The sequence below is a fragment of the Desmodus rotundus genome, chromosome 3, assembly GCF_022682495.2.
Source record: "Desmodus rotundus isolate HL8 chromosome 3, HLdesRot8A.1, whole genome shotgun sequence".
Taxonomy (NCBI): Eukaryota; Metazoa; Chordata; class Mammalia; order Chiroptera; family Phyllostomidae; genus Desmodus; species Desmodus rotundus.
This window is the reverse complement of record NC_071389.1, coordinates 153,131,043-153,158,411: the sequence shown is the minus strand read 5'-3', so window position 1 is coordinate 153,158,411 and position 27,369 is coordinate 153,131,043. Positions and strand designations below refer to the sequence as shown.

Genomic DNA, 27,369 nt, shown 5'->3' with positions numbered 1-27,369 from the left:
CTCAGTGCCACACATTTTCATCATCTATAAGATGGGCGTAATGACGCCCATCAGAGAGTTGTTTGGAGGGGTAAGTTGACTTTCCAACAACACAGATTTCTTGTACACACCATCCTTCCCACTAAAAATTATTTAAAAGGTAAAATACATAGTCCCAGAACTGAGTGTGAAGATAAACTTAGATAACCAAAGATGGCATTCACCTTGAGGATTTTTAATTTTGATAGTGCTGAATATTCATTTCTTGGTTTCATGGTCCTGGAGAAGGCTGAAGAACAAAACCTGCTGGAGTGTGTGTGGAGACTTGCATAAAGCTAGAGCTGCAGCTACATTCTGAGTCATGGCCCAGCATATAGTTCATATATACATAGTTCCCTTCAAATATGATAGAGGTATGTTCAAAGCAAAAGATGGGAAAAGCATCAATCAACATTAATGGAAAAAAGGCAGAATGAACTTCTGGTCATGTAAAGGAACTAGAAGAAGAAGAGCAGCCCTGGCCACTGTGGCTCAGTTGGTTGGAGCATCATCTTGTAGACTGAAAGCTCACGGGTTCTATTCCCAGTCAGAGAACATACACGGGTTGCAGGTTCAACCCCATCTGGGCATATAAGAGAAGGCAACCAACCGATGTTTCTCTCTCATATCGACATTTCTTTCAACAATGAAAAAAAATGTCCTCAGGTTAGGATAAGAAAAATAAATAAAAAAGAACAAAGAAAGCCCAAAATGAGTAGAAGTAAGGAAATAATAAAGAGCAGAATGGAAATAAAAGAATCAAAAAAACACAACAGAAAAGTCAAGGAAACCAAGAGTAGACTCCTTGAAAAGATAAACAAAATTGGTTAACCTTTAACGAGACTTGTCAAAAGAGAGAGAGAGAGGAGCCAAATGAATAAATACAGAAATGAAAGAGGAGGAGTGACAGCTGATACCACAGAAATACAAACAATTTTAAGGAAATACTATGAACAATTAAATGCCAATAATTCAGACAACCTGGGAGAAGTAGACAAATTCCTAGAAGCATACAGCCTTCAAAAACTGAATCAGAAAGAAACAGAAAATCTGAACAGACTTATAGCTACTACCAAAATCAAATCAGTAATCACAAACCCCCAACCATCAAAAGTTCTGGGCCATCTGGTTTCACAGGTGAATTTTACCCAACATTCAAAGAAGGATTAACACCTGTCGTTCTCAAACTATTCCAAAAACTGAAGCAGAAGGAAGGTTCCCAAGCTTAATTTATGAGGCCAGCATTATGCTGATTAATAGACCGAGATAACTACCAAAAAAGGGGAATTATAGGTCAGTGCCTGATGAACATAGATGCAAAAATCCTCAACAAAATACTAGCAAATCAACTTCAGCAATACATTAAAAACATCATACATCATGATCAAAGGGGATTTATTCCTGAGATGCAAGGTTGATTTAGTATCCACAAATCTCTTAACGTGATACACCACATAAACAAAATGAAGGATAAAATTCATACGATCCTATCAAAAGATGCAGAAAAGGCATTGACAAACTCCAGCATCCATTTATGATAAAAACCCAGCAAAGTGAGAACAGAGGGAACATACCTCAACATAATAAAGCACATATGACAAAAACCACAGCTAACAACTTACTGAATGGGAAAAAACTAAAACTGTTTTCCTTAAAGTCAGGAACAAGAAAAGGATATCCGCTTTCACCACTTCTATTAAACATAGTACTGGAAGTCCTAGCTACAGCAACTAGCCAAGAAAAAGAAAGAAAAGGCATCTAAATTGGGAAGTAGATGTTAAACTATCATCATTTGCAGATGACATGACACTACATATGGAAAACACTAACGATTCCACCAAAAAATTAATAGAACTAATAAATGAGTTAAGTAAAGTAGCAAGATACAAATTTAATATTCAGAAATGGCTTGCATTTTATACATCAATAACAAACTATCAGAGAAATTAAGAAGACAATCACATTTTATATTTGCATCAAACAAATAAAATATCTAGGAATAAATTTAACCACAGGGATAAAAGAACTGTGCTCAGAAAATTATAAGACATTGAAGAAGGAAACTGAGAAGATAACAAATAAACAGAAGTATATACCGTGCCCATGGATAGGAAGAACTAATATTTAAAATGTCCACACTCCCCAAAGAAATCTACAGATTCAATGAATCCCTATCAAAATATCAATGGCATTTTTGACAGACCTAGAATAGATAATCCTAAAATTAACATGGAACCACAAAAGACCCTGAGTAACCAAAGCAATCAGGAGAAGAAAAAACAAAGTTGGAGGTATTGTGCTATCTGATATCAAACTATACTACAAAACTATAGTTATCAAAACAGCATGGTACTGGCATAAATCAATGGAACAGAAGAGAGCCCAGAGATAAACACATGCCTATTATGTGGCCAATTAACATCTGATAAAAGAGGTAACACTACACAATGGGGTAAACACAGTAGTCTCTTCAGTAAATGGTGTTGGACAGACTGGACAGATAGATGCAAAAAATGAAACTGGATGCACTTTGTTACATCATATGCAACAATAAACCCAAAATGGATTAAACACGTCCAACTGCTTTGGCTCAATTGGTTGAGCATCATCCTGCAAAGCAATGAAGGGTGAGTCCCTGGTTTGATTCCTAGTTAGGGCACATGACTAGGTTGTGAGCCCAGTCCCTGGATGGAGGTGTTCAAGAAACAACTTATTGATGTTTCCCTCACACATTGATGTCTCTCCCTCTCTTTCTCACTCCCTTCCCCTCTCTCCAAAAATAAACAAATAAAATATTTTTAATAATATATTTTATTGATTATGCTATTACAGTTGTCCCATTTCCCCCCCTTCACTCAACTCCATCCTGCATACCCCCTCCCTCCCACATTCCCCGCCTATAGTTCATGTCCATGGGTCATGCATACAAGTTCTTTGGCTTCTACATTTCCTATACTATTCTTACTCTCCCCCTGTCTGTTTTCTACCTACCATTTATGCTACTTATTCTCTGTACCTTTCCTGCCTCTCTCCCCCTCCTACTCCCCTGTTGATAACCCTCCCTGTGATCTCCATTTCTGTGGTTCTGTTCCTGTTCTAGTTGTTTGCTTAGTTTGCTTTTGTTTTTGTTTTAGGTGTGGTTGTTAATAACTGTGAGTTTGCTGTCATTTTTACTGTTCATATTTTTGATCTTTTTCTTAGATAAATCCGTTTAACATTTCATATAATAAGGGCTTGGTGATGATGAACTCCTTTAACTTGACCTTATCTGAGAAGCACTTTATCTGCGCTTCCATTCTAAATGAAAGCTTTGTTGGGTAGAGCAATCTTGGATGTAGGTCCTTGCCTTTCATGACTTGGAATACTTCTTTCCAGCCCCTTCTTGCCTGCAAGGTCTCTTTTGAGAATGAGCTGACAGTCTTATGGGAACTCCTTTGTAGGTAACTCTGTCCTTTTCTCTTGCTGCTTCTAAGATTCTCTTCTTATCTTTAATCTTGGGTAATGTAATTATGATGTGCCTTGGTGTGTTCCTCCTTGGGTCCAGCTTCTTTGGGACTCCCTGAACTTCCTGGACTTCCTGGAAGTCTATTTCCTTTGCCAGATTAGGGAAGTTGTCCTTCATTATTTGTTCAAATAAGTTTTCAATTTTTTGTTCTTCCTCTTCTCCTTCTGATTCAGATGTTGGAACGTTTAAAGATGTCCTGGAGGTTCCTAAGCCTCTCCTCATTTTTTTTGAATTCTTGTTTCTTCATTCTTTTCTGGTTGGATGTTTCTTTCTTCCTTCTGGTCCACACTGTTGATTTGAGTTCCAGTTTCCTTCCCATCACTATTGGTTCCCTATACATTTTCCTTTGTTTCTCTTAGCATAGCCTTCATTTTTTCATCTAATTTGCAACCAAATTCAACCAATTCTGTGAGCATCCTGATTACCAGTGTTTTGAACTATGCATCTGATAGGTTGGCTATCTGTTCGTTGCTTAGTTGTATTTTTTCTGGAGCTTTGATCTGTTCTTTCATTTAGGCCTTTTTTTGTTTTTGTTTTTGTTTTTGTTTTTGTTTTGGCGTGCCTGTTATATAAAGGGGCAGAGCCTTAGGTGTTCACAGGGCGGGGTAACGCTGGTCACTGTGCTGTGACGCTGTACATGGGGGAGGGGCTGAGAGGGAGCAATGGTGCTTGCTCCACTCTCTGCCGGTTTACAGTCACTCCCTCCGCTACCCACCATCAAATTGGGCTCTTCTGGTGCTGATTCCTGAGTGGGTGGGCTTGTGTAAGCTCTAGGCCCCTGTGGGTCTCTCCACCCACCTCTCCTGTGTGGCTGGGGGTTTCTCCCGCTGCCGCCTCAATCCCACAGGTGTTTTCAGTCAGTGTTTTGAGGCATTATTTCCCCACGCTGGAACTAACTCTGGGTTGTGTGGTCTGTCACCTGGTCCACCAGCTGCTGCCTCGCCCGCCAGCTGCAGTTTTGCCCACCGCTACACAGTCCGCCACCTTGCTGGGTCTGCCAGCCGCCGCCTTGCTGCGAGTCCTCTCCACCTGGCTGCCCGTCTCCGCCCCTCCTACCGGTCTGGATGAATGTTTCTTCTTTATCTTCTTGGTTGTCGGACTTCCATACAGTTAGATTTTCTGTCAGTTCTGGTTGTTTTTTGTTTTTAAATTGTTGTTGTCCTTCTTTTGGTTGTGCAAGGAGGCACAGTGTGTCTACCTATGCCTCCATCTTGGCTGGAAGTCAAATAAAATATTTTTTTAAAAAAGGATTAAACACTTAAGTGTAAGACTGGAAACCATAAAACTCCTAAGAGAAAACATAGGTACTAAATGCCAACATTGCTGTACTAATTTTTTTATATGTCTCAGGCAAGGGGAACAAAGGAAATATAAACAAATTGGACTACATCAAACAAAAAAGTTTTAACAAAGCAAACCATCAAATATAAAAAAACAACCTATTGAATGGGAGAAAGTATTCACCAATTATACATACTATAAAGGGCTTATTTCCAAAATATATAAGGAATTCCTACAATTTAACCCCAAGAAGGCAAACAATCTGATTTAAAAATAAGCCAAGAACCTGAATAGATATTTCTCCAAAGAGGACCAATAGACATATGAAAAGATGTTCAATGTCACCAATCATCAGAGAAATGCAAATTAAAACCCCAATGAGATATCACCTCCCACCTGTCAAAGTGGCTATCATTAATAAATCAACGAACAAAGCAAAGAAAACCAGGGCAAGGATGTGGGGAAAAGGGAACCCTCGTGCACTGTTGGTGGGAGTGCAGAGTGGTGCAGCCACTGTGGAAAACAGTATGGAGGGTCCTCAAAAAATTAAAAATGGAACTGCCTTGTGACCCAGCAATCCCACTCTGGTTAAATATATCCAAAGGAACTCAAAACACTAATTTGAAAAAATATATGCACCCCTATGTTCATTGCAGTGTTATTTACAACAGCCAAGCTATGGGAGCAACCCAAGTGTCCATGGATGGAAGTTATTATGCTAAGTAAATAAGTCAGTCAGAGAAAGACAAGCTCCACATAATTTCACTCATATGTGGAATTTAAAGAACAATATAAGCAAACAAACAACAGAAACAGACTCATAGATGCCGAGAACAGACTGATGGTCGCGAGGAGGGTGGGGTCGGGGGGCTGGGTGAAGAAGGTGAAGGGACTGAGCAGCACAGACTGGACGTCACAAATCAGTCAGGAGGCTGTAAAGTGCGGCATGGGAATGTAGTCAATAGTGCTGTAGTGGCTGTGCACAGCGCCTGTGGACGCCAGAAGTACCAGAGGGAACACTTCGTAAGGTATATGATTGGCTAACCACCATGCCGCACACCTGAAAGGAATATAAAATAATATGGGTGTAAACTGTAATTTAAAAATGTTTAAATAAAAAGCACTTTTTTAAAGATTAAAGGAAATAAATCAGTAACTAAATGATTAAAAATATCAGACCTCAGAACAATTACCATAATTATCAGAGACAGATAAATCTTTTTTTTAAAGATTTTATTTATTTTTATGAAAGGGGAAGGGAGAGAGAAGGAAAGGGAGAGAAAACCAATGTGTGGTGCCTCTCGTGCACCCCTCCTGGGGAACCTGGCCTGCAACCCAGGCATGTGCCCTGACTGGGAATCCAACCAGCGACCCTTTGCTTCGCAGTTGGGCACTCAATCCACTGAGCCACACCGGCCAGGGCGGAGACAGATAAATCTTATGTAAATATTTCCACAGAAACCAAAAAGACAGAACACATCCCAACTCTATGTATGAGGATAATAGTAATCATACAATAATCATCATGACAACAATCATTACCATGAATGATGACCAAGTCAGGTAAGTATAGTACCAGAAAAGCCAGTATTATAAATGCAGACACATTCCAAACAAATTATCAGCACACTGAATCTATCAAGAATAGAATTTGACATAACTAAGATGAGTTGGGCTGTTTTAAAGATTTTATTTATTTTTAGAGAGAGGGTAAGGGAGGGATGTCGGGGAGCTTTAACGCAGCCCCCCGTCCTCCATGGATGAGAATAAGTCTACCAAGACATGATCTGCTTGGGGAGGAGAGGTGGCCGATCTCTCAAAGGAGAAGGGCCCAGAGCCTTTCCCTCCATGGGCTTTTATTAGGTTCATTCGCACAGGAATACAGGTAAAGCTCATCAATCATTGTTAGGCAGTAAGGGTTAAACAATACAAGATTTACAGAGAGCTCTGAGGGCTTATTCTGAGTTACAGCCAATTAGTTAGAGGGCCATAAAACTTTAGGCGCCAGACTCATCTCTGGTCTGGACCCTTATCTCTTAAACTGAGGGTACAAATTAAGTAGGTTTCACAGGAATGTATGTATTTTTCTTAGACCTGATTCCCTAGGGAATCGGCCCCTCCCAGCACAGGACTGCACTGCCCTCTGTTATTGCTTCAGGCTTAAGTCAGGCAAGGGAAATAAGGCAGCCAAGAGATTAGGAGACTTCTTGCAGACAGAATGAGGACTCAGGCTATTTCAAAGCCGAGGGGCGAGGGTCCATCACCCCCTTTTTCCACAGCCCCCCGAGTCCTTCCCTGCGAGCTTATTCCTGGTGACCAGAGCCTGTCTTAGGTTGATCCTCCCTTGAGAATTCTTACCGGTCATTGGTTAACTGGTCAAGCTCAGGGCCAAGCCGGGTGAAGTGGGCAGAGGTGGCACACCTGCCAGGGAGATAAGCTTTGTCTCCTTCGTGGCTTATGGTCCCAATTCTGACTCAGCCTTAACCATGGGGGGTTACAGCCTCTGAAACCAGGCAGGGCGGTTCCCAACAGAGGGAGAAAGAGAGGGAGAGAAACATCGATTGGCCACCTCTTGCACACCCTCAACTGGAAACCTGACCTTCAATCCAGGCACGTGCCCTGACCTGGAATCAAACTGGCGACCTTTCACTTTGCAAAACAACACCCAACCAGTTGACCTACACCAGTGAGGGCCCAAGATGAGTTTTCTAAGGAATTCAAGGGTGTTTTAAGATTAGAAGTCCCTTAATGTAATTCACCATATTAACTGATTAAAGGATTTAAAAAAACATGATCATTTCAATATATGTAGAAGAAGCACTACTGAAAACATAACAATTTAGACATAGAAGAGAACTTCCTTAACCTGATTAAGGTTATCCAATACCTCCAAACTGCAGCAAACATCATATTATAGAAAAACATTTCCTGTAAAATCCAGAATTATTGTCCCACCATTTTCACTTTTATTCTCTGTTGCAGTAGAGGTCCTAGCAAGTGCAGCAACACTAGAAAACGATGCAAAAGATACAGGACTTACGAAGGTAGTCTCTGGCAGGATAGCTCAGTTGCTTAGAGTGTTGTTCCAGTACGCCAGGGCTGTGAGTTTGATCCCTGGTCTGGGCATATACAAGAATCAACCAATGAATGCACAAGTGACTAGAACGATAAATTTCTCTCTCTCTCTCTCTCCCCCCCTTCTATCTTCCCCCTCTCTAAAATCAAGGGGAAGAAAAGTAATCTAAGAAATCCATCATTCATGGATGATGGGACTACACATTAAAAAATAATCTATAATACAATGGAATTAACAGAGTATAGTAAGGTGGTCAGATATAACCACCAATATAACAATTTATTTCATTTCTACACACAATCAATAGTTTGAAAATGTAATTTTAAAAGTTAACAGCCCTGACTGGTGTGGCTCATTTGGTTGGGCTTCGTACCACAAATCAAAAGATCGACAGTTCAATTCCCAGTCAGGGCACATGCCTGGGTTGCGGGTTCAGTCCCAGGTGAGGGCACGTACAAGAGGCAACTGATGGATGTTGCTCTCCCACACTGACGTTTCTCTCCCTGTCTTTCTCCCTCCCTTCCCCTCTCTCTTAAATATAAATAAAATCTTTTTTTTTAAAGTTAACATGTCATACCCACAATGATGGCTATAATAAAAAATTTAGACAGCGGTGGGGGGAGTGGTGGTGGGAAATGCAGACAACTGTACTTGAACAACAATAAAAAAAAATTAGACAGTAACAAGTGTTGCCAGGAATGTGAGGAAATTGGAACCCTCGTTCACTGCTGCTGGGAATATAAGATGGTACAGCTGCTTTGGAATACAGTTTGGCAATTCCTCAAGAATTTAAACATAAAGCTCTTTCTTCTCAAGGAGGTGGCAGAGCAGATATTATGGGTTGGAGCAAAGGCAAGAGGTGTGGCCTGAGACATTTGGGAGTAATTGAGAAGGAAGCCAGACCACCCCAGCAGATGCAGAGAGGCAGGTCTTTGTGAAGACCCTGACTGGCGAGACCCTCACCGTCGAGGTTGGGAACAGTGACACCACTGAGAAGGTCAAAGCTAAAATCCAAGACAAGGAGGACATCCCGCCCGACCAGCAGCGTCTGATTTTGCGGGCAAACAGCTGGAGGATGGCCACACTCTCCCAGACGACATTCAGAAAGAGTCCACCCTGCACCTGGTGCCTCGTCTACAGACGGCATCATCGAGCCTTCCCTCCACCCGCTCGCCCAGAAGCACAGCTGCGACAGCATCATCTGATGCAAGTGTTACACCGGCACGCACGCCTGCACTGTCCACTGCACGGGGAGTGCGGCCACGCCAACAAGCCGCGCCCCCAAGAAGGTTAAATAAGGTCCCTCCACCTCCTCTGGCCTGCAGGGCAGCCTTCTTCCTGAACCCCATGACCCCGGGGCCTCGATAAAGTTTCCCTTTCATTGGAGCACAAAATAAATAAATAAATGTCTGGTTATCACATGACTCAAAAATTTCATTCTTAGGAACATCCAAGAGAAATAAGAACATATGTTCACACAAAACCCATACTCAGCTGTTCACAGCAACATTATTCATAGCAGCAAAATACGAAAACATCTAACAGCTGTCCATCAGCTGTCGTGAATAAACAAATTGTGGTGTATTCTTACAGTGGGATGTTACCCAGCCATAAAAGGAAATGAAGCACCAATAAAGCAAAACATTACACCAAGTAAAACAAGCCAGACACGAAGCCCACATATTATATGAATCCATTTATATGATAAAATGTCCACAATAGAATAAAAAGTGGGTCAGTAGTTGGAATTAAACTATAAATAATAAAATTAGCCCTGGCTGGTGTGGCTCAGTGGATTGAGAGCCAGCCTGTGAACCAGAGGATCACTGGTTCAATTCCCAGTCAGGGCACACGCCTGGGTTGCAGGCCAGGTTCCCAGTAGGGGGCATGCAAGAGGCAAACACATTGATGTTTCTCTCCCTTTCTGTCTCCCTCCCTTCCTCTCTCTAAAAATAAATAAATCTTTAAAAAAAGAATAAAATTAAACTACAAATCAATAACAGAAAGATAGGTGGAAAATCAAAAAAACAGATTTAAAGTGAATTGAGTAATATTATTGAATATTATTATTCAATGCTATGATTGAATAATAGTCTTATTCAATATTGAATAATAATATCGAGTATTAGTACCAGTGTTAAATTTCCTGATCTTGATAAATGTACTATGGTTAATAAGAGAATGTCCTTTTTCTTATCAAATGCACACTAAAGTATATTTAAAAGTATAGGAAAACAACACCTGCCATTCACTCACAGATGATTCAGAAAAACTTATAAACACAGAGTATAAATAATAGTGCAAGTGTGACAAAAAGCAAACAAATGGTGAATGTCAGTAAAGGGTATTTGATAGTTCTTTGTCCTATTCTTGCTACTTTCCTATAATTTTGAAATTATATCTAAAGAAAAAGCTCCAAAAACAATAACAGATTAAAGAACCTAGGAGGCGGGCATATGACTGTTCACTGAGAAACTTTTTATCTTTGCTTTTTTTTTTTAAGATTTTATTTATTTTGTTTTGGAGAGAGAAGGGAGGGAGAAAGAGGGAGAGAAACATCACTGTGTGGTTGCCTCTCACACACCCCCACTGGGGATCCAGCCCACAACCCAGGCATGTGCCCTGACCAGGAACCGAACCAGACACCCTTTGGCTCACAGGCCAGCACTCAGTCCACCGGGCCACACCAGCCAGGGCTATCTTTGCTTTTTTATGTTTGAAGTTTTTCATAATAAAATGTTGGAAAAGTTTACAGACATTAACATTTACAATAAAACCAAAATGATGACGTAGCTAAAAACACATATAACAAAAGATTACAAGCCTTTTACAGAAAAAACCCAAAAACATTTTTAAAAGACATTCGAGAATACCTAAACAAATTGAATGGTATACTTTATGCTTGAACAGGAAGACTGAGTATCATGTAGATGTCAGTTCTATCTGCAAAACTGAAAAAAAAAAACACAAAACCCATGTTAGGGAATGATAAAACCTAACATGAGCTTTGAGACAAATAAAACCTTCAGTCTAAAAGACCCAGGAACAGCCAAGACAAGCCTATGGAAGAAAAACACGTTGGAGGAGTTGCCACCCAAAAATCAAAGTTTATTCTAAAGCTATAATAACTAGCGCTGTATTGGTGCAAGGACAGTCTAAGTGACCAGCGGAACAGAACGGAACACCCAGATGCGTATTTTTGGCCCCGTCTGCTCACTCGGAAAATTCCCGGTGTTTTGACTCTCACGGCTCAGACCCCACTCTGGTGTGGGTATGGCTCAGGTTCATAAACTGGGTGGTGGGCTCACAGGGGTTCGTTTCATTCCTAAATTCTATAACTTACATGTTACATACATTCTTTCATATGCAGCCAGTATTTCTGTAAATTAATTATTTTTAAATAAATGGCAGAAAAATGGTTGGGCTCTAAGAAGCCTCGATCCAGGAATCTGAATGCCGTGGGCACATATTTTATTTCTACTTCCTACTCCTCTCTGTATGTTGACCTCATTTTCTCGGGCTGCCTGTCCTCAAAAGGCTGGAACGCGGGTGAAAACTGCTTCTGTGGCAGCCCCGGTTGGAAAAGAATGCTGGAGCAGTATTCCCATTGATTACACTTACGCAAAAGTCCTGTTTAAACCCATCAGTGTCAGCAGGTGGATGGAACTCTGTGAATGGAACAGTCGGGTCATCCGCCCACCTGCAGTCCATGTCTGTTACCAGAAAAGCTGGAGCAGTATGCGGGCCACATAAAGTATTCAGTCGCCGCAAGTGACAGCTGCAACTCTGAGACTGGCTGCTAGGACCAGATGCTGCTGTTGCAGCAGCTTTGCTGTGGGTAGATCTTACCGTGACCTGGACTTTAATGGTTCCTGAAGTGCTGTTTTATATTTTCCTATGTTTTTCTGCAGCAAAGAACCACTTTGTGTTCAGGAATTAGCAGAGAAGTTAGGGGAGTACATAGATTAAAATGTGTTTTATTTTTCTGTGTACCATCCTTCGAGACTTAGCATCATTATAAAATTAAATTATTCACAACTTACAACATAAGAAAGATTGACAAGAAATACTTTACCTCTTTAGTTCTTGACAATAGTTTTATTATTGATAGAAGAGTACAAAGACAGCAAAAATAACCTGAAATTCCTATTACCTAGAGATAATTGTTTCCAACATTTTGGTCAATCTTCTTCCGCAATCTTCCTAGGCATGCCTACACACGTATATGGACGCAATTTTACATAATGTTGAATCAGTCACTTCGGAAAGAAAACCTATTAAACATTTAATACATCACTGTCAAGATGCCTGCTCTCCCAAGTAATTTACTGTATTTTTTGTTAATAGGTAATGCTACAAGTATGTTACAGGAAGCACAAGTGCATTATATTTCTCGAAACGTTTGTACTTCTGAGATGAGTTTTGGGTCTATAGTCCCTGTAACTTCGTTCTGTGCAGGTGACGAAGATGGAGTCTTTGATACTTGCCGGGTAAGACCGAATATTTTCTGAACAAGAGGGAACCTGACTAGGGCCTTTGTTCGCTTTCTGGTGAAGTCATGATTATCAAGTCCAAAAAAAGTACTAAATTATTTTTCCTCATTTTTAACTATACCAACAATCCAGATCCTCTTGCTTTCCTCATTTGCATTGAATCTTTCTTCCTTTTCTTCATTACCACCTTTACTGAGACATAATTACCTATACACAGTTCACCCATTTAAAGTGTGCAGCTCAGTGGGTTTTTGTTCTATTTACAGAGTAGTGCAACCATCACCATAATCTAATTTTAGAACACATTCATCACCCTCGAGAGAAACCTCTACCCAGTGTGATCGCTCCCCACTCTCCTCCCATCCACCCCCAGCCTTAGGCAACCACTAATCTTTATAGATTTGCCATTTCTGGAAATTCCATATGAATAGCATCGTTCCATATGTGGTCCTCTGTGACTTCTTTCACTGAGCGTGACGTTTCAAGGCCCACCCACATTGCGACAGGTATCAGTACTTTATTCACTTTACTGCCAAGTAATACACCATTGTGTGAATAGGCCACATTTCTTTATCCATTCACTAGTTCATGGATATTTGAGCTGTGATCACTTTTTGGCTATTATGAATAATGTTGCTATAAACTTTTGTGTATATGTTTTTATGTGTTGGTATGTTTTTTTCCTGGAAATTTCACCTAGGGGTGGAACTGCTGAATCAATGTTTTACATTCTGAAGAACCACCAGTCTTTATTTCCAAAGTGTCTGCACCATTTTACATTCTCACCAGTTATGTATGAGGGTTCCAATTTCTCCACATCCTGTCAGGATTTATTGTTTTAAAAAGATTTTATTTCTTTATTTATTTTAGAGAGAGAGGGGAAGGGAGAGAGAAAGAGAGGGAGAGAGACAGCAATGTGTGGTTGCCTATCACGTGGCCCCCACTGGGGACCTGGCCCACAACCCAGGCATGTGCCCTGACTGGGAATCAAACCAGCGACCCTTTGGTTTGCAGGCCAGCACTCGATTCACTGAGCCACACCAGCCAGGACGTGCACTTGTTGTCTGTCCTTTTATTACAGCCATCCTTGTGCGAAGTGTTAATCTCCTTGTGGCTTTAATTTGCATAAGCATCTTTGTGCTTAGTAGCCATTTGTAGATCTTCTTTGAATAAATGTCTATTCAGATCTTTGCCCATTTAAAAATTGAGTCATCTTTTTATTATTGAGTCATAAGCATTCTTTATAAACTGTGGCTACGATTTTCTCCCATTCTGTGGACTGTCTTTTCACTTCCCTGGTTATCCTTTGTAGCACAAAAGTTTAGGTTTTTTATGAAGTCCCATTTATCTACTTTTTGTTTTGAATCTTTCTTTATTCCTCTTTTCTTCAGTACTTCTAAATCCATCAGCACTTTGCTCGTAAGCAGTGCCTCATGCTCTGATCTTTTCCTACTCATTCTGATTTCTAGAAACCCAGAGTTTAAACTTCCTGTGTCCTTTTCCTTAAAAACCTTGCTGAATAAATAGTAAAGAATCCAATCTAACTGAACTGCATTCATAAGCAAAACATTCTCATTATCAAAGAAATAACCATTGAAGGCCTACCACATACAGATAATTTGAAAACATCTTAGAAACAGTCTTTAACTTTTAGGCACTGTAACCTTTAGCTCGGTGTCCTCATTGTCCTGAGTGATTAATATCCTTGGTGATAGTGTTTCAGTTGATACACTGACAGTTTGGTATAAACTACCACGGGGATTTGTGACTTATAATACTGTTGAGAGGACCCGCCATTTATCCCTAGTATCCTGCACCAGCCAAGGTCAACACCTAGAAAGATGCCATTCCTTGCGAGGGTCAGTTTACTCCTCTTCTCTAGCTAGCACACCACGCAGCCCTAAAACACTCCTTCATATAAAAGCTGTACCTTTCACAGACCACATTAAGCAACAGAAATATTCTAATAAACAGTGCTTACAATATTTCCACACATCCCATATTATATTTCTCCTAATCGTACTAAAGAATCCAAACAATTTCGTTTCTAGTATTCTGGTTCACAACCATGCAGATGGTACGTTTACCCACCAGCCGTGTGGCCCCTGTAAATACCAGGCCAGACTGGGTGTAACTGAATTCCTGGTTGAGATGGAATGTGCAACTGAATACCTGCCGTCTTAATAACTCAGAAGTATACTGCAAATGTGTGTTTATATAAATGTATGTTTAATGTGATTAATGTATCCCAACTGCACTATTATATGAGACTATTAAAAGTAACTGACGCTATTTCGGGGCTTTTTCACAGGGCGATAGTGGTGGGCCACTAATGTGCTACCTTCCAGAGCATAGACGGTTTTTTGTCATGGGAATCACCAGTTACGGATATGGCTGTGGCCGGAAAAACTTTCCTGGTGTCTACAGCGGGCCGTTCTTCTACAAAACGTGGCTGACGGACCACTTCAACAAGGCGATCAATAAAGGCATATGTAATATAAATGCTCTACTTGGACATGTCCTCGTCGCCTTATGTTCTGTTATTTTACTAGCAACTCTGTAAAAATATTCTGAAAACCTTTATTTTTCATCATGTCCCTTTCCATGTTCTACATAATGAAAGTAATTTATTTGAGGGCAAGTTATTGCCCACTTTGAGTTCTCACGTGAACATTTTGGGGGAACGAAAGACTGACATTTGAGACCCGCGATTGTAAGTTTGGCACTGAATCACATGCAGCCGTGAGGTATTTTGATTGCTTTACTTTATAATCAATACTTGCCTAGAGTTTGTATGAAATATTCAGTTTAAATATATACTTTATGTATGTACGTGCCAGATAATAAAGAGTTTGTAATTAAGATGGAAGTTGTTCTTACATGTACCACCCGTGGACATGAACTAAGTGGGGGGAACTCCTGAGGGGAAAGGGGATACCGGGTGGAGGGGGGCAAAGGGAAAAAATTGGGAAAACTGTAACAGCATAGTCAATAAAGTATACTTAAAAAAAGAAAAAACGGAAGTTGTTCTTTCATTAAACTAATCAAAACTCTTTCCTTTCAAAGTTAGATTTTAGGAGTATTTTCTCAATCTGTTGAGACTTTGCTTCCCAGCAATAGTTATCAGTTTGGCTCAAATAAACTCATAAAAAAGAAAAAAGAGGCCCTGGCCAGTGTGACTCAGTTGGTTGGAGTATCACCCCATAAACCAAAAGATCACCAGTTCAGTTCCCATTCAGGGCACATGCTTAGGTTGTGGGTTCGGTCCCTGATCAGGGCTCATAAGAGAGGCAACCAACAGATGTTTCTCTCCCTCTCTCCCTCCCTTCCCCTCTCTCTAAGATCAATAAGCATGCCCTTGGCTGAGGATTAAAAACAAGTAAATAAGAAAAAAATAATTTAAGTTAGATTTTATTTTAAAACGTGTATGATATTTTTTTGAATTATCATCTGGTTCTCAAAAAATATTTGGAGAAGTACCTATTATTTAAATTCTAATTCAAACTAATATTAATATTTCCCATATATTAATATTTGACAAAGACCTTATATGTACAATGTTGTATCCCGAACGCGAGCAGAAAATCAAATGGAGACATGTGGAGTGCACTTAGATGGTACTTTATTTTTACCTGCGCAGGGGCGAACTCCCAGGGTGCCCGTTAAGGCTGCAAAGGGGAGTCGCGCAGAACGCTCACAGGCTAGCTCTTTTATATGTACGCAAAGCAAGCAAGCTACAGAAGCGGGAATTGCGGTTATCTCTGCATAGCTCTGGGGTCGGGAGGAACTTTTGCCTGTCTCCTGTTGATAAGAACCATCTGTCTGTCTCCTGTTGGATAAGCTTACTTCGGCTGACGTTGTTTCTCTTCCTTATCCATTCTAGTGACCTTCAAGAGGTTTTCTGCTTAGCAATGCTTATAATTGTCTAGCCCTCTCTCCTAGTTCTCAACATACAACCCATGGACATGAACTGGCTTGGGGGGGAGGGGAATGTAAGAGGGTGGGAGGGCTCAAGGCAGAGGGGGAAAAAAATAGGAAAACTGTAATAGCATAATCAATAAAATATACTTAAAAATAATTAAGATGGTAAGTTATGTCTTATGTGTATTTTACCACAATTTAAAATATAAAAATAATTTAAAGCAGTTATCACCAGAGTAGGTAAAGAAAAACAAGACCCCACTGTGATGCGGATCCCAGCCAGCAGGATCCTGTGTTGTGGCAGCAACAGACAAATACATGCGGACTACAGAAATCCTGTGGAGAGAAAGGGGCTGCGCGGCCACTCTCTAAGTGAGAGAGGGCCCAAGACAGAGCCGACTCCCTCCTGGACAGGCTTTTATTGCTTTTCTGGGCACATTACATAGAGGATGGTCCTCATTTACTATGCACAGGTTCACTGTAGGTGATTACCTTCTACAGACAACAAAGGACAGAATGCTGCTAATTACTTCAAAGAAAAGGATGTTACAGCTCAAGGGGGAAAGTGGTTGAACTGGTTACACTCCATACTTGGGAGGTTTAGCACAGACTTTAGGAAGTTCAAGATAACTCAGTAAACATTTGCTGCCTCAATCCAGGGTGAGGGAGTTTTAGCAAAAGCAAGTCTCATAGCAGCCTAGGTACAATGCAGGCCTGATTCCCCACAGGAGAACCTGTCCCGTGGGCGTGGGTCCTGCCCACCAACCTCACTCCTCACTGGCTTTTCCGAGTGGGGGCTGGGCCACATTTCCCACTCGTGCAACGGTTCCCCATACCACTGCATGATGTCTACAAGATGGATTTTAAATATAAAGATAAAAATAGGTTGAAATTTAAAAGTTGGAAAAAGTTAACCATAAGAAGCATAAGGCGGGCGGAGTGGGGAGGGGACAGTGAGGAGAGGGGATTACAGGAACTACTATAAAGGACACATGGACAAAATCAAGGGGGAGGGGGGGGAGGGAGGTGGGTTCACCTGGGGTGGGGTGGAGGGATGGGGAGAAAAGGCATACAACTGTAATTGAATAACAATAAAAAATTTTTAAAAAGCATAAGGAGTGTCAAACAATATAAGCGTCAGAACAAAAAGAAAAACTAAAAACAAAGAGGGACACTTCATAATGATAAAAGCAAAAATCTATCAGGCAGCTATAACTATTATAAATATATTTGTGTCTAATAATGGAGCCCCAAATACATGAAGCAAAAGCTGAAATAACTAAAGGGAGGAAAAGTTCACAATCATAATTGTAGGTGTAATACATCTCTCTAAATCATTGATAAAGCAGCTAAGTAACAAGGATACAGAAGATCTGAATGTTTTAAACTACATTAACCTGCCCCAGCTGGCATGGCTCAGTGGACTGAGGGCCAGCCTGCAAAGCAAGGGATCACTGGTTTGATTCCCAGTCTCCCAGTCAGGGCACATGCCTGGGTTGCAGACTAGGTCTCCAGTAGGGGGCGCGTGAGAGGCAACTGCACATTGATGTTTCTCTCTTTCTGCCTTCCCCTCTGAAAAATAAAAAACAAAAAACAAAACTACATTAACCTGACATTTATAGAACATTACATCTTACAACTTCAGGATACATATTCTTTTCTTTTTATTTTTTAATTGTAGTTTTTCCATTACCATTTATTCCCCTTATAACCCCACTCACCCCCTCCCCGGCAATCACCACGCCACTGTCCATGTGGGATACGTATTCTCTGCAATGGACATAGCCCATTTCCCAGGAAAAAATATATTCTGGGCTATAAAACAAGTTTCAATACATTTAAAAAGACTGAACTCTCACAAATCCTGTGACCACTACAGAATTAAATTAGAATTCACTGTCAGCAGATAACCATAAAAGACCCAAATATTTAAATAACTTCTAAATAACCACGGGGTCAAACAAAGAAATCATAAGTTAGTCAGAAAATATTTTAAATTGAACAAAAATGAAAACACTGTACCTCAAACTTTGTGTATTCACTTAAAACAGCACTATAAGAAAAAATCATAGCTTCAGATTCTCCCATTGAGAAGAGAGGAAAGGGCTAATATCAATGATCAAAGCTTTCAACCTAAGAAGTAAAAGATCAAATGAAAATCAATGCAATTAGAAGGAAAAAATAAAAACCAGAAAATAACAAAATAGAAAACAAGCACTAGGCCCCTGGTTGGTGTGGCTCAGTGGGATTGAGCATAGGCTGTGAACCAAAGGGTCGCCAGTTCGATTCCCAGTCAGGGCACATGCCTGGGTTGTGGGCCAGGTCCCCAGTGGGGGCCACGTGAGAGGCAACCACACCTTGATGTTTCTCTCCCAAATTTCTCTCTCCCTTCCTCTCTCTAAAAGTAAATAAATAAAATAAAATAAAAAAGAAAACAAACACTAGGAAAGAATCAACAAAACCAAAAGCTAATTTTATGTCAATAAAAGTGACAAACCTCTAGTTGAATTGACAAAAAAAAAAAGGAGAGACACAAAGAGTCAATATCAGTAATGAAGAGAGGACACTTCTATTGATCCTACAGATATTAACAGATATTAAAAGGACAATAAGAGAATATTGTGAATAATTCTATGCCAATAAATTCAACAACTCAAATTTAATAGGCAGCAAATTTCTGAAATAAAAGTTACCAAAATAGACATAAGAACTAGAAGATTTAAATATTCCAATATTTACTAAAGAAATTAAATTTATAATTAAAAACATGAAACATTTCTATTTTATATGTTAACATGATTTAAAGTTTTATAAATTTTGTGTAAAAACGCAAAGAACCTAGAATAGTCAAAGTAATTTTGAGAAGTCACAGTAATTTCAGAAGACTTAACCTGTCTGATTTCAAGATTTGCTGCAGAGCTGCAGTAATCAGAACAGTGTGGTATCATACTGGATGGTCATATAGATCAGTAAAACAGAAAAGAATTCCCACAAGTAGACCCACACACAGATGACCCATTGCTTTCCAACAAAGGTGCCACGCTAACTCAATGAGGAACGGACAGTCCTTTCAAAACTGTGCTGGAATAACTAGCCATCTCTATGGAAAGAACCATGAGACCCTCCCCTGATGGGACTGTGGCCAGACCAGTGAGCTAGACGTGGGCAGGAGCAGACATGGCTTCCCTGTAAGTCCCCTCAGAAACCATCATTGCAGCCTTCCCCCACTGCATGCTGACTCCTGGACAGGCCTTCGTCCTCCCCCAGGCAGCTGTGCAAGGCACCTTCCCTCACCTGGGATGGGTCACGCCCCATCCATCTTGCCACGTTCTATATAATTTTTTAGCAACCTGTCTTGCCACAGCCCAAGATGTGCCTTATCTGCAAACTTCCCTTAATAAACCTGTTAATTGCCAGACCAGAGTGGTTAGCCACTTTCTTTGGTCTTTCCCTGCCCTCCGCTTCCAGAGGGAGATTTTTCAGTCGTCGGGCTTTTCCCTGGGTCTGCGTGTCCTCACGGTTGTGCCCCTTACATGTACACCTACACGGCGCTGTATGCCAACTACATCTCAATGAAAGTGGAAAAAATATTAATCTTGCTCTTTGTTTCCTATCCTATATAAAATATAACTTAAAATGAATCATAGACCTAAACATAAAAAGCCGAAAATATAAAACATGTAGAAAGAAAATAAAAGAGAAACTTTTTGCAACCATGGAATAGGCAAGAATTACTAAAGCAAAAAACAAAAAAAACCCTTCATGGACCGTAAGAAAAAAATGTATAAATTGGACTTTATCAAAATAAAAGACACACCTAGGAAAACGAAAAGGCAAGTCAGTCATGGACTGGGAGCGAATATCTGACACAAATACACACTCTTTGTTCTACGTGAGCTCTTCATATACTCTGCACATGGGTCCTCGGTCAGATAACAAAGAACGCGGCCGTTTTTCTAAGTGAGTCACAGCTAACGAGCTAATATTACAAATCCTTTACATTCACAAATCTAGTTTAAATATGGAACTGTTAAGGTAAAGCATACTTGTTCTTCATAATTACCGTTAGATATAATGAGACTACACTACTGTACAGAATTAGGTATACTGTGGTGCCTAATCAATTCCAGTTACCATATTTTACATTCACTGGTCATCAGCAATATTTTGTATGTATTGGTCATTAAGCTCCTAAAGAAATATCAATCCAACAAACTGGATGCATTTAATATTCTTTAACGACAGATAAGCTGAAGGAAGAAGCAGCCTCTCTTGACATCTTACTTTCAAATTACTGATACTTTACTAGAGAAATAATTACATATCTTGTCAAACATTAAAACAATCCACAAAACATTTCCAAGATAATACATTCCTTATTCAACATGCAAAAGTAAATAAAGACTTTCTAACTGAAAGCATTTATATTCCCAGACTAAGTGAACATTAAAAACACAAAATTTAAGGAAAAAAGTCTCGCTAAATAGTCCACTGAGTTACTTTAAGTATTTTCTACCTAACACTTTCTCAAATTCAAAAGACATGTATTTCCTCAGAACATGTCAACAAGAGCTCATTTCAAACCGTTTAGCCTGTGTTAGGTCGACACAGCAAGATTCCTTGGCTACCATAAGTCATATTAGTGGACTATGAAATTTCTCAGTCTCCTTTCCATCTTGAGCTTGGTGGGTCTATACACCAAACAAACTAAATACATTACTGTTACATTAATACACAGACTCTTACAAGAACACCTAAATTCGAGAAGCACACGCACTTGCAGAGTCGGCAAGGTAAGGTGCGTTAGCTGCACGGCCGAACTTCTCCCAGGCTGGGACTGCGGCACTATGGGCCAGGAGGCACAGGAAATGGGAAAGGCTGAGACCAGAGGTGGTAAACCCAACCCACCCATATGCCTCTTACAACCACCAACACTCTCAGTGGAGAAAAGACAGATTAAAAAATGAATGATGTTGGGTCAACTGAGTAGCCAGTTGAGAAAAAAGAAAAATCCATAATTCCTACTTATTCCAGGATAAACTCCAAACTGGGATCAAGGATTGAAATGTAAAAAATAAAACCACAGCCCTGGTCAGGTGGCTCAGTTGGTTGGAGCGTCATCCCGCACACCAAGAGTCTACGGGCTCCATCGCTGATCAGGGCACAAGCCTGGGTTGTAGGTTCAATCCACGGTTGGGGCGCCTAAAGGAGGCAGCCGACCGATGTTTCTCTCTCACATCAGTGTTGTTCTCTCTCTCTAAATCTTCCTCTATCTGTAAAATCAGTAAACATATCCTTGGGCGAGGATTAAAAAAATAAATAAAAATAAAACCACAACCATACTCATGGATTTGAAGGATTAATATTGTTAAAATGTTCTTACTACCTAAAGCAACATACTGATTCAATGTAAGCCCTGTTGAAACACCAGTGGCAGCCTTTCCATAACTAGAACTAATTCTAAAATTTATATGGAACTAAAGATTCTAAATAGCCAAAGAACCCTTGAGAAAGAACAAAGTGGGAGGTGTCATGCTTCCCAACTTCAAACTATATTTCTTTTTTTTTTTAAGATTTTATTTATTTACTTTTAGAGAGAGGGGAAGGAAGGGAGAAAGAGAGGGAGAGATACACTAAATTGTGGTTGCTTCTTGTGCGCCCCCCACTGGGAACTCAGCCGAAACCCAGGCATTTGCCCTGACTGGGAATCGAACCAGCAACCTTTTGGTTCACAGGTCAGCACTCAATCCACTGATCCACACTAGCCAGGGCCGAACTATATTTCAAAGCTATACCACATACAAAAATAAACTCAAAAGGGTAAAGACTTAAATGTAAGACCTGGAACTATGAAACTCCTAGAAGAAAATTTAGCGTATACACCCTTTGACATCGCTCTTAGAATAGCTTTTTGGACGTGTCTCCTTGGGCAATGGCAACAAAAGAAACATAAACAAATGGGACAACATCGAACTAAAAAGGTTTTACACAGCAAGTGAAATCATCAACAAAACAAAAAGACAACCTATTGAACGGGAGAAGATATTTGCCAGTGATAAATTCTATAAGGGGTTAATTTCCAAAATATATAAGGAACTCATACAACTTAATGCCAAAAAGGAAAACAATCTGATTTAAAAATGGGCAGAGGGGACATAAAACATGAAGCAACAAACAAACAAACACCCTAATAGATACAGAAAACAGATAGTGGTTACCAGAGGGGAAAGAGCACAGAGGAGGACAAAGAGGGTCAAATATGGGGAACACGCAATAGAGCAGGGGTGTCAAGTTCATTTTCACCGGAGGCTCCATCAGCCTCGCGGTTGCCTTCAAAGGGCCAAGTGTGATTTTAGGGCTGTATAAGTGTAACTACTCCTTAACTAGGGGCAAGGAGCTGGGCACTGCCGCTGTGCAGAAACAAGGTGCCAGGCCGGATAAAACAAGGAGGAGGGCCAGATTTGGCCCATGGGCCTTGTGTTTGCCACCTGTGCAATAGAATATACAGATGCCAGATTGTACACCTGAAATTTATATACTATTAACTATTGTTATCCCAATACATTTAACTTTTTTAAATGGGCACAGGACCTGAGTAGACATTTCTCCAAAGAGGACATACAGATGGCCAACAGACATATGAAAAGATGCTCTATGTCACTCATCATCAGAAAAATGCAAATTAGCCTTGGCTGGTGTGGCTCAGTGGTTGAGTGCCAGTCTTCAAATCAAAGGGTCACTGTTTCGATTCCCAGTCTAGGGCACATGCCAGGGCTGTGAGCCAGATCCCCAGAAGGGAGTGCACAGAGGCAACCACAGTGTTGTTTTTCTCCCTCTCTTTCTCCCTCCCTTCCCCTCTAAAAATAAATAAATAAAATCTTAAAAAAAAGAAAAATGAAAATTAAAACCACAATGAGACACCACCTCACACCTGTCAGAATGGCTGTGATAAAAAAAAATCAACCAATAAAATAACAAGTGTTGGCCAGGATGTGGAGAAAAGGGAACCCTCATGCACTATTGGTGGGATTGTAAATTGGTGCAGCTACTATGGAAAATCGTATGGAGACTCCTCAAGAAGTTAAAAACAGAGCTTCTGGGTGGGGGAAGGTTAGAGGGCAGAGGGATTGAGCAAAAAGGAAAAGGACTCGTGGACATGGAAACAGTGTGGTGACTGCTGGGGGGAGGAGTGTATAAGGGGACTAAAAGGTAATGGGAAAAAATACAATAAAAATTAAATCAATAAATGAATAAATATAATAGAATTTAAAAATAAAACAAAATAAAAATAGAGCTTCCATACCACCCAGCAGTTCTCCTTCTGGATATTTATCTGAAGAAAACAAAAAACTAATTTGAAAAGATACATGCACCCCTCTATTCACTGCAGCTACCTAAGTTCGTGGAGGCAACCGAAGTGTCCGTCCACAGAAGAGTTGATAAAGGATATACACAATGGAGTATCACTCAGCCCTAAAAAAAAAAAAAAAGAAATCTTGCCATTTTACAACACGGATGGGCCTCGAGGGCATTATTCCAAGTGAACTAAGCCAGTCATTTGGAAAGTGACTGACAAATACTGTAGGATCTCATTTCTACGAGTGTGAAATCTAAAGAACAAAAAAGGAACTCATAGATACAGAAAACAGTTGGTAGTGACCAGAGGTGGTGGGTGGGCCGAAGGGGCGGCACTGCTCAGAGAATAAAAAGACAAGTCACAGACTGGGAAACAGAATTTGCCAATCACATAGTTGGTAAATGCCTTAGAATACACAAAGAATTCTTGACGACTCAGTTTTAAAATGGGCCAAAGATTTAAACACTTTACCAGATAAGACACACAGATGTCACATGAACCTATGAAAAGATACTCAACATGATTAAACATTGAGGAAATGCATATTAAAAGTACAATGAGCCCTGGCTGGGTGGCTCAGTTGGTTGGAGCATCATCTGGAACACCAATAATGTTGTGGGTTCAATCCCCAGTCAGGGTGCATACAAAAGACAGCCTATCAATCTTTCTCTCTCACATCAATATTTCTTTCTCTCTCTCCCTCTCTAAAAATTAATTTTAAAAAATATCCTCAGACTAAAGAAAGGATGAGGATTAAAGAAAAAAAAGCTACAATGAGAGATCTCTATGCACCTTAAAAATTGCTTAAAAGGACAGCCATTCCGAGTGTTGGTGATGATGTGAAGCAAATAAATCTCTCATTCACTGCATGTAGGTATACGAAATGGTATAACCACTTTGAAAAACTGTTGGGCAGTTTCGTAAGAAGTTAAACATACACCTATATTCTACTCATAGGAATTCATCCAGGAGAAATGAAAAGCGTATCTCCATACAAAGACTTGTATACTTGTTCACAGCAGCTTCACTTGGAACAGCCAAAGCCCAGAAACAGCCCGAAGGCCCGTCAGCAGGTGAGTGGACGAACGAGCTGCTACAGGCCCCTGCAGGGGAATACGACTCGGCACCAAACTCAGCGGGTGCCTGCAACGTGTGACCCTCAAAATGCGCTGAGTGAAAGAAGCCAGACAAAAACGTACACATTCTGTGATTCCATTTACGTAAAACTCTAGGAAATGCAAAATAATCTCTAGTGACAGAAAACACACCAATGGTTGGCTCAGGATGGGGAGGGGAGGAGGGAGGGACCCCAAAGGGGCAAGGGGCAACTTTTGGGGGTGATGGCTATGTTGATTATCTCCACTGAAGTGATGGTTTCACAGGTGTATACATAATGTGTCAAAACTGATTCAACTGTACACTTTAAATAGGTAGTTTATTTGTTTCATGTAATCAATATATATATATATATATATTTTTTTTTTTTTACATTCAGTATTATTTTGTATTAGTTTCAGGTGTACAGCATCATGGTTCTCCCTGATGTTTCCACCTGGCACCATACTTAGCTACTATATTATTTCTTAAAGATTTTATTTATTTATTTATTTATTTATTTATTTAATTTAGAGAGAGAGGAAGGGAAGGAGAGAGGGAGAGAAACATCAATTTGTGGTTTCCTCTCATGCTCCCCCTACTGGGGGCCTGGCCAGCAACCCAGGCATGTGCCCTGACTGGGAATTGAACTGGAGACCCTTTGGTTCCCAGGCCCGCCTTCAATCCACTGAGCCACACCAGCCAGGGCTATAATATTATTGACTGTATTCCTTATGCGTTATTTTTTATATCCTTGTGACTATTCTGTAACTACCAACTTGTACTTCTTAATCCCCTCACCTTTCTCAGCCAGCCCCCCAACCTCCCGTCCCTCTGGCAACCATCAGTCTGTTCTCTGTATCTACGAGTCTAAATATTCAGTTTATTATGTCAGTTCCACCTCAAAAAAAGTTGTTAAAATGGAATACATATAATATTACATTTATAAAATACATGTAGGGTATTACAAGTAATAACAGAACATTCTCTGTATCCATCACCCAGTTTTAAAAAGTAAACATAATCATTATTTTTGAAAATTTCCGTATTCCCCTACCAGTCTAAAAGTCAGGTTTTCCTATTAAAGATGGATGTCAAACTATTTTTTGAATGCTTGTGATTATCAAACGTGAATATTCTGGAGAACTATTTTTAATCTAGATTACCTAAAAAATGCGGTAGTGCATAATTTGAAATTCAAACGTGCCCTTTACCCTTGACCAGTGTGCGTCCTCCATCAAAGCTCCAGCGAAGCAAAAGGTCACCAGTTGGATTCCTGGTCAGGGCACTTGTCTGTGTTGCCGGTTCAGTCTCTGTGAAAAGCAACCAATTGATTTTCTCTCCCTCTCTCCCTTCCCTTCCCCTCTCTCTAAAAAATAATAAATAAAATAAGAAAGGAACGAACGAACTTGCCCTTTAAAAATGAGCAGCCCAAAACAGTGACTTAAAAATAATTTGGTCGAGTTAGACTTTGAGAGTCTCAGCACAGAATGCGAAAGGGAAAAAATTCTCGATCACTGCAGCCAGCGGGCACGTCTTTTCAATTTCCTCTTCAAAGAACACAGAGGGAAGGGGAGAAAGAGGGGGCGGGGGGGGCGGGGCGGAAACAGGAGGAGGGGGTGTTGCAAAAAGGGCCCCTTGGCTGCGCTCTTCTGATACAGTTTAACCGGGCTCCACCCACGGATTCTGTTTTCTTTACAGAAGGCTTTGGAAGACCTGGATGCAGAGTAAGTACACTCTGCGTAGAAAAACTGCGGTGGTTTCCAAGCACGGAGAAGGGGAAGCAGGAAGAGATTTGGAAAAAGGGATTGTAATCACCTTTCCATCTAAGGAAAAGCTAGGAACCTCATTTTGCTTCAAGAAAACAAAGCTGTGAGTCGGCTTTTGCCGAAAGTCTATCAGTTGGGCGAAACAGGCCTTTTGCTGCTGATCTGACCTCTGCTGCAGCTTTCTATCGTAGCACAGCCAGTCCCCTCCTCTGAAGCTGATAGGCTCTGCACTGTGGCCAAACCCTACCTCCTGCAGTTAAAGGGGTCCGGGCGTCTGAACGGGCTGTTTTTTCTCTTCCGAGTGATGGCGCTGGCCATCTTTATCCTCCGGCTGGCCGTCTGCATCCTGGCACTTCCTCTGTATTTGCTCAACTTTCTGGGCTTGTGGAGCTGGATCTGCAAAAAATGGCTCCCCTACTTCTTGGTGAGGTTCAGTGTGACGTACAACAAGCAGATGGCCAGCAAGAAGCGCGAGCTCTTCAGCAACCTGCGGGACTTTGCGGGCCCCTCCGGGAAGCTCTCCCTGCTGGAGGTGGGCTGTGGCACCGGGGCCAACTTCCAGTTCTATCCGCCTGGGTGCAGGGTGACCTGTGTTGACCCCAACCCCAACTTTGAGAAGTTCTTGATCAAGAGCGTTGCTGAGAATCGACACCTGCAGTTCGAGCGCTTCGTGGTGGCCGCCGGGGAGAACATGCACCAGGTGGCCGATGGCTCCGTGGACGTGGTGGCCTGCACCCTGGTCCTGTGCTCCGTGGAGAACCAGGAGCGGGTCCTCCAGGAGGTGTGCAGAGTGCTGAGGCCGGTGAGTGAGGGGGTGTGAGGGGGGCTGGTTAGTAGCAAACACCATCACCAAA

General features: G+C 40.9%; 2 protein-coding genes and 1 long non-coding RNA gene across 4 annotated transcripts in view; 2 read left to right on the top strand and 1 right to left on the bottom strand.

Moving 5' to 3' along the window:
- The window catches only part of TMPRSS12 (transmembrane serine protease 12), a 29,580-nt gene extending 14,345 nt beyond the window's left edge, over window positions 1-15,235 (top strand). Inside the window, exons 4-5 of the mRNA XM_053919765.1 lie at window positions 12,228-12,370; window positions 14,685-15,235. Coding sequence (XP_053775740.1) covers window positions 12,228-12,370; window positions 14,685-14,936 — 395 coding nt within the window. The 3' untranslated portion in view covers window positions 14,937-15,235. The remainder of the gene's footprint in view (window positions 1-12,227; window positions 12,371-14,684) is intronic.
- A 2,051-nt stretch (window positions 15,236-17,286) lies between these two features.
- Window positions 17,287-26,852, bottom strand: LOC123478195 (uncharacterized). Its single transcript, XR_008426497.2, has 4 exons — window positions 26,763-26,852; window positions 25,961-26,059; window positions 18,317-18,427; window positions 17,287-17,866 (listed from the first exon to the last, which is right to left on the bottom strand). It is a non-coding gene; the product is annotated as an uncharacterized lncRNA (long non-coding RNA).
- The window catches only part of TMT1A (thiol methyltransferase 1A), a 28,482-nt gene continuing 27,500 nt past the window's right edge, over window positions 26,388-27,369 (top strand). The window contains exon 1 of one of the 2 annotated variants that reach the window (XM_071221044.1): window positions 26,388-27,317. In XM_071221044.1, the coding sequence (XP_071077145.1) occupies window positions 26,820-27,317 (498 nt within the window). In that variant the 5' untranslated portion in view covers window positions 26,388-26,819. The remainder of the gene's footprint in view (window positions 27,318-27,369) is intronic. The other variant, XM_053921485.2, reaches the window with a different exon arrangement.